The sequence below is a fragment of the Primulina eburnea genome, chromosome 3 (assembly GCF_022965805.1).
Source record: "Primulina eburnea isolate SZY01 chromosome 3, ASM2296580v1, whole genome shotgun sequence".
In the NCBI taxonomy this organism is placed as follows: domain Eukaryota; kingdom Viridiplantae; phylum Streptophyta; class Magnoliopsida; order Lamiales; family Gesneriaceae; genus Primulina; species Primulina eburnea.
Genome location: NC_133103.1, coordinates 19,325,375 through 19,333,393, shown reverse-complemented (window position 1 = coordinate 19,333,393; position 8,019 = coordinate 19,325,375). Strand labels below are relative to the sequence as shown.

The 8,019-nt window shown below is 48.7% G+C and overlaps 1 protein-coding gene across 1 annotated transcript; it reads right to left on the bottom strand.

Annotated features, from left to right (window-relative positions):
* Positions 1–348, bottom strand: LOC140827007 (transcription factor HEC2-like). Its single transcript, XM_073189574.1, has one exon. The coding sequence runs from the start codon at positions 346–348 to the stop codon at positions 1–3; it is 348 nt and encodes a 115-aa protein (XP_073045675.1).
* Between the last annotated feature and the right edge of the window lie 7,671 nt (positions 349–8,019).

Genomic DNA, 8,019 nt, shown 5'->3' with positions numbered 1-8,019 from the left:
CTATATCAAGAATCTAGGAGACGTCCGATGATAACCGTTTGCAGTCACCGGGAATCCTATCCCCGCGGCGGGTCGCTGATTCGCCTCCACTATTTCAAGAGACTGCACCTGATCTTTCAAGAACTTAACATAGTGAATTGCTTCATCCAGCATTGACGCAGTGTCCATTTTAGTTCCACCAGGCACCAGTCTCTGGAGAATCCTGATCCGCTCGCTTATCCTCTCCCGGCGGTGACGCGCCGCCACGCTTTGCGGGTCCGTCGATATCTTCACGTTCTTTCTCTTCGGCGGCTTCACGGATTCCGGGTCTATATCAATCGGCTGCATTGCCGCAATCCTGAAGACCATTTCGCGCATTGCTGGTGATACCCCTATAAGGATATGGGTTTGTTCATCGGAATCCCATGGGTACAAACCAGGGTACCGGGTAGTTTTGTGAATGCCCGGGTAAATTTTCCCTTCCCGGGTGTGATGGTTTCATCCGCAATCCTTTATCCGTAGCCCGGGTCCTCATAGAGTTGGCCGGGTGCTTCTCACATGTCCAGGGAATGTTCTCGGTTGGATACCCACTTGGGCAACCTCGAGAATAGAGCTACTTCGATAAATGAGCCACACTCAAGTGTAATCATTACAGTCAATCTAATCCGCCAGAGCAACTTGGGTTTGGAGTGTCCGAGAAGTCATCAGAAGCTAGTATGGTGAACCGACTTAGTAGGTGACGCGGGAATCGAGGTAACTACCCATTCCTCTCCTATAAATAGCAGGTATTAATGTCATTAAATGAGCCTTTTGAACTTTAAGCATTCTATGTATTTTTCCTAAAATATTGTTCGAAGTTCATCATCATACAGCCTGCTGACTTTATCATCGGAGTGGCTACGTCGGAAACCCCTCCGGCGCCCATTCACGAGTTCTTCTCATTGTTTGCAGGTGCCGTTCAAGCCATTGTCTTCGCTCAAAATTCCCAAAACATTAAAAATTGTTGATTTGATCCGATTGGAGCTCCTTACCCGGCTCGCCCATTTCAAGAGGATCACATCATTGGCGCCGTCTGTGGGAATTCATATTGAGCTCGAGGCGTTGATATGGCTCGTACCAGAAGAACAGACCAAGATACCTCCCGGGCCCAGGCGGACGGGGGACAATCTTCCAGACAAGTAAACGTTAATAATACCGACCAGAATCTTATAACCATGACCCGAGAGGAATTGAAAAAAATGATGGCTGATGCAATGGTTCATGCTATGGCCCGGAAAGAAGTTTCTCGACGTAACACACCACCAGAGCAGGAGCAGGAGCAAGAGCAGGAGCAGGGGCGAAAGGAGTAGGAGAGAGTGTTTGGAGGTGGAAGGATCGAGGAAGAGTGAGGCAATCATCAGTTTCGGCCCGGAGGACCTAAGAGGGGTGAATCTACCCCACAACGATGCCTTGGTGATCCAAGCCCGAGTGGCGAACTATGACATTCTGCGGGTCTTCGTGGACTCAGGCAGTTCTGTGAATGTAATTTTCAAAGATGCTTTTGAGCAGATGGATTTACAGGGCTATCACCTGGAAACAGTGGAAACTGCTCTTTTTGGCTTCGCCGGGCACGTGGTTTATACGGAAGGGGAGATTATTTTACCTCTGACCTTGGGCTCTCACGATCTCAAGAAAACAGTGATGACTTCCTTCACTATGGTGGACTCCCCCTCATCGTATAACATCATCCTTGGGAGGCCGGCCATGAATGAGTTAAGGGCTGTAGCGTCTACCTACCACCAAAAAATAAAATTTCCTGTGGGAGCAAGGGTAGGAGAAGTCCGGGGAGATCAACCCTCTTCTAGAAAGTGTTATGTGGAAGCGGTCCGAGCGGATCAGAACAGATCTAAGAAGGAGGGGAAGATGGCTAAGATAGGTGAGACAGGAGGGAGGATAGTGGAGGAAGGGGAGATACACTTTGTGGCCGAGGAAGAGCAGGAGGCGGTGGAGATTGGGCCAGGACAGCAGATCCGGGTGGCTCGGGATCTCGGCACGACCACCCGGGTAAGTTTAATTAAATGTTTAAAAACTAACATTCATGTGTTTGCCTGGTCCCAGCAGGAGCTTACGGGGATTTCCCCCTTTTTATCGGAGCATCATTTAAACATCCTCCCGGGGTCTCACCCTGTGAAGCAGAAAAAGAGGCACTTTGGTCCTGAAAAGGACAAAGTCATAGCAGAACAAGTCAAGGAGCTCCTGAAGGCGGGGCATATTAGGGAAATTCAATTCCCTACTTGGCTTTCCAATGTGGTTTTAGTACCTAAATCCACTGGCAAATGGCGCATGTGCGTAGATTTCCGCGATCTAAACAAAGCGTGGCCCAAAGATCATTATCCGCTGCCCCGGATTGACCAGTTGGTAGATTCTACCTCGGGCTATGAGCTGTTGAGCTTTATGGATGCATACCAGGGGTATCATCAGATTCCCTTGGCCAAAAAAGATCAAGATAAAGCTAGTTTTGTCACTTCGGGAGGTACATTTTGTTATATTGTAATGCCTTTCGGATTGAAGAATGCAGGGGCCACTTATCAGCGTCTTATGGACAAAGTATTCGAGAAACAGCTGGGGCGGAACGTGGAGGTCTATGTGGATGATATCTTAAGCAAGACCCGGGAGGTCACTACTTTTATTGATGATCTACAGGAAACTTTTGCCACCCTCATGCAACATGGGATCAAGCTTAACCCGGCTAAATGTATTTTTGGCGTAAAGAGTGGCAAATTTCTGGGATTCATGGTAACAGATCGGGGAATTGAGGTAAACCCGGAGAAGGTAAAATTTGTCTTGTGTATGCCCTCTCCCCAGTCTGTAAAAGAGGTGCAAAAGCTGACGGGAAGGATTGCTTCCCTTTCTTGGTTTATATCCCGATCAGCACACAGAAGTTATCCTTTCTTTCAAGTCTTGAGAAAGGCCAAGCACTTCGGATGGGACGATAAATGTGAACAAGCCTTCCAGGACTTGAAAGCTCATCTTGCAGAGCTCCCGGTGTTAGTAAAGCCCGAGCCCGGGGAGCGATTATTCCTGTATTTATCCTCTACAGAACATGCTGTCAGTTCAGTGTTAATCAAAGAAGAAGGCTCTGATCAGAAGCCTGTCTATTATGTCAGCCACGCTCTAAGAGGGCCCGAGCTCCGATATACAGAGGTGGAGAAGATTGCATTGGCTTTGATCGTGACCGCTCGGAAGCTAAGACCTTACTTCTTATCGCATCAAATAGTGGTTCTTACCAACAGCCCTCTTGGTAGAATCATGACCCATGCTGAGGGATCCGGGCGAATGATTAAGTGGACGGTGGAATTGGGGGAGTACGATATCGAATACAAACCACGAGTGGCTATCAAGGCACAAGCTTTATCAGACTTTTTATCTGAGATGATCCAGCCTAGTAGAGAAGAAGTGTGGAGGGTTTTTGTAGATGGGGCGTCTAGCCTTGCGGGGTGCGGAGTAGGAGTCGTGATGATATCTCCCCCGGGAGAAAAAATCAAATTGGTAATAAGGATTGACTCCCGAGTAACTAATAATGAGGCCGAGTATGAGGCTGTGCTAGCTGGAATACGAGCTGCTCGAGAAGTCGGGGCTTCCCGGATAATTATATATTCTGATTCACAACTCGTAACACAGCAGATAAAGGGTGTGTATGAAGCTAAAGATGGTAGGATGTTGAAATATCTACAACTTATCAGAGCTCGAGCAGAAGGCTTTTCGGATTGGAGTATCGAGCAAATCCCCCGAGAAGAAAACGACGAGGCAGATATTCTGGCAAAAATGGCAGCATCCCTAAGTGAAGTGAGCACCCGGGAGGTATTGCATGTCTCCCGCTTGATCCTCTCGATGGACGAAGAAGGAACACCCGATCCAGAAGACTCCTGGATGACGCCCTTAATCAGATTTATTGAGAAGGGTGCACTACCCGAGGACAGAGGTCAAGCTCAGAAGATCAAGAGACAAGCTCCCAGGTTTGTGCTCTTAAACGCAATCTTGTATAAAAGATCATTCCAGGGGCCTCTTTTAAAATGCTTGCCTAAAAAGGAGGTAGATTATGTACTTCGGGAAATTCATGAAGGATGTTGCGCGGAGCACCTCGGAGGAATGTCTCTAGCTCGAAAAACCATGCTTGCAGGATTTTGGTGGCCAACCCTGGGTCAAGATGCAGCTCGGGTGGTTCAAACCTGCGAAGGCTGTCAACATCATGCAAATTTCAAACACAGCCCGGCTGCTCTTATGAAGCCTATTTGGGCATCCTGCCCTTTTGATCAATGGGGCATGGACATTGTAGGTCCTTTCCCGCTTGCCCGAGCTCAGAAGAAATTTTTGTTAGTAGCAGTCGATTACTTTTCCAAGTGGGTGGAAGCTGAGCCTTTGGCAAGAATTACGGAAACAGAGGTACTGAAATTCCTGTGGAAAAATATTGTATGCCGATTTGGAGTGCCCCGGAGATTAATCTCAGATAATGGTAGACAATTTCAAGGCAAAGGAATTGTTGCATGGTGCCAAGAAATGAAGATCACTCAATCCTTCACCTCTGTGGCTTATCCTCAAGCAAATGGCCAAACAGAAGTTGTCAATAGGATCATTGTACAAGCGTTGAAGACGAGACTTCAGGGTAAGGGGAAGGATTGGGTTGAAGAATTACCTAGTGTTCTTTGGGCCTACAGGACCACTCCGCAGATACCGACTCAAGAAACCCTTTTCAGCCTCGTATATGACTCTGAAGCAGTTCTCCCAGTTGAGATTGGAGAGACTTCTCCTCGGGTAGAATCTTACCCACACGATAATGATGAAAGCAGAGCCAGGGAGTTGGATTTAGTCGAGGAAAAGAGGGACCGGGCATATATCCGCATGGAAGCATACAGAGGTCGAGTGATGAAATCTTACAATAAGAAGGTCCGAATCCGAGACTTTCAAATTGGAGACTTAGTCATGAAAAGGGTTAATCCAGCAGGAGAGGTGGGAAAATTAGAGGCAAAATGGGAAGGGCCTTACAAAATCACTCGGAGAGTCAGCTCCGGATCTTTTTATCTAGAGGATGCACAAGGACGCCCTCTCAAAAGACCTTGGAATGTATTTAATTTAAAGCAATTTTATACTTGACAGATGTAATCTATTCACCGAAAGACGTAAATGAAATATCTGTTTTCCACAGAAGTGTTGTGTTATTATCTCCCACATTCCGGAAGAAAAAGCCCAGGGCACTACACCCTGGCTCGGGGCCACACACCTCGACCATTCCCAAGTCCCGGGACATGCTCCCCGGCCCAAGGCTCCGCACCTTGGTTCTAAAAAAGCCTAGGGCACTACACCCTGGCTCGGGGCCACACACCTCGACCATTCCCAAGTCCCGGGACATGCTCCCCGGCCCAAGGCTCCGCACCTTGGTTCTAAAAAAGCCCAGGGCACTACACCCTGGCTCGGGGCCACACACCTCGACCATTCCCAAGTCCCGGGACATGCTCCCCGGCCCAAGGCTCCGCACCTTGGTTCTAAAAAAGCCCAGGGCACTACACCCTGGCCCGGGGCCACACACCTCGACCATTCCCAAGTCCCGGGACATGCTCCCCGGCCCAAGGCTCCGCACCTTGGTTCTAAAAAAGCCCAGGGCACTACACCCTGGCTCGGGGCCACACACCTCGACCATTCCCAAGTCCCGGGACATGCTCCCCGGCCCAAGGCTCCGCACCTTGGTTCTAAAAAAGCCCAGGGCACTACACCCTGGCTCGGGGCCACACACCTCGACCATTCCCAAGTCCCGGGACATGCTCCCCGGCCCAAGGATCCGTACCTTGGTTCTAAAAAGCCCAAAGAGTTACACCCGGGCTCAAGACTCCGTATTTAGCAAGATTTGCGTTCTTTGAATTCCTATCGAATATAAAATATTTGGTCCGCTAGAGATCAAGGTATTGCGCAAAGAAAAATGATTTTTTATTGCCAAAGCCCGGGGGCAAGAATTACACAAGGAAATATGGAAATCTAAAGACACAATCTTAAACTAAAAATACTACAGCAGACTATTCCCCAGTCTTTTCAGGAGCTTTTTTAGTCTCCTTGTCGGCATCATCATCCTTGGGAAGGGAGTCAATAGCTCGATCTATGTCTGGAAAGCCCTCCTTGTCTGCCGGAATCAAGCCCTCCTCCTCAAATTGCTCCTGGCATTTCGCAAAGCCAACTTTGAAGTAGTTATACGATCTATCTTCAACAGCCGCTTGGAAATCCGAGGATCGGAGGAAGACAGTCTTCCATTCCTCATGAGTGAGCTGGAAAAGCTTGAGTTTATCTTCAGCATCCACAACCCGGTGTTGTTGGAGAGTGGCTTCTTCTTCAAGAAATCGAGCTCGGGATTCCAGAAAAGCAATTTGCCTTTGAGAGGCTTCTTCTCGAGCAAAACTCTCATCTTGAGCACGTTGAGTTGAAGCCAATTGTTGATTGGCTCTTTCCAAAGAAGCAAGGAGCCCGGCAACTTTCTCCTCGTGCAGCTTCTCGGCCCGGGCAATCTCCCCTCGGAGCTGGTCATGAACTTCTTGAGACGCCCGAGCCTGTCTATTCGTCCTGGTGGCCACTGCCGCCACTTCCTCAAAGGCCGAGACCATCATTTGAGCCGCCTGGATAGAGAAAAAAGTCAGGAAGAATAAGTCGGTATCAATATTAAGCTGTAAGACGAAGAACTTACCGAGAGAAGCCGGTTTGATCCTTCCAAAAATCTGTTAGTGGCAGGGATGCTCTTCAAAAATATTGCTTCAGTGGGACTGAGCATTTGTTTGAAGCGTTTAGCACCACTAACAGTAGCTCCCTCGAAAAACATATTGTTGGAAGGGAGCTCGGAGGTTGAGGCCCCAGTAGTTTGGGGGGGTAGTCGGGGTTGTGCAGGTGGGGAAGTGCAGGGATCACCCTCATATGGGCCTTCCAGGACAACCAGCTCGGGTTCCGCCGTGGCTTTTCTTTTTCTTTGACTGAGAGGGGCGAGGTCTTCAGCATCCTCTACAGTTTCATCCATTGCCTGAGAAGTATTTTCCCGGGGAGGATCTTCCCCAGTAACCGCCACTCCTCGAGACACCTCCTCGGCAGCACGTTTCTTTTCTGTTTCGGTAGCTGCACGGCGCGCCGCAAGCTCCTGTTCCCGGGCGATTTTCTCAGCTGCTCGTCTTTTGGCAAAAGCTGCTTGCATCTCGGAATTGTCTGGACAAAAAGAAATAATGTTAAAAAAATCAAGGAGGGAGCAAGGAAGGAGGCTGCAGGAAAGAGGGGCGAATTACCGGGTTGAGAGCCCGAGCCTGCCACCTCATCAATAATATGATCTTCGGGATCCTCAGCCCGGGGACTCAACCCATACGCGGTCAGATTATCATCAGAAATTAGTGTGGAAGATGAGTATCTGCGCCCCTCCACCAAATCTTGGCTCACAATGAAGGGTTCTTCGAATTTGTAAGTGCCGGGGAGGGAAGGTTGTGTAGGCAGAGAGGAGAGAAAACCGGTCAAGCAGGGAAGATCTCCCGGGAGTCGAATAAAAAAGTATCTTCCTTTCCACCCTTTTTGGGAAGAGGGTATATCATCAAAGAAGCGAGTATTGTGCCGGGCAGTCAGGGAAAAGACATTGTCCCCAAAACGGCAAGAAAAGTAATAGTGAAAGATAAGGGGGTTAATAAGAAAATTGTTCATATTGAAGAGGACATAAGTAGCAGCCATTATTCTAAAAGAATTAGGGTGGAATTGGTTAACTGGTACGCCAAAAAATTTGGCAACTGCAATGTAAAAGGGGTGAATCGGAAACCTAAGACCATTCTTAATTTGGTCCCGGAAGAAAGTAGTATACCCTGGAGGGGGTTTTTTTGCCCTGTCAGAGGACCCGGGTATTAGGATAGAAAGATTGGAAGGAATGTTACCCAAGGTCCTAAGTTCCTCATCCGCCCCTGAGCGCAGGGTGCTACTCAGAGAGGAGAACCAGGGAATTCCCGGGACCTCGATGGGAGGAGGGCCCGTGGCCCGAGCTTTACCCTTACCTTTCTTTTG

Excerpts from the sequence above, each read along its gene's own strand:
- LOC140827007 (XM_073189574.1), bottom strand. The coding sequence starts at position 348 with ATGGTCTTCAGGATTGCGGCAATGCAGCCGATTGATATAGACCCGGAA.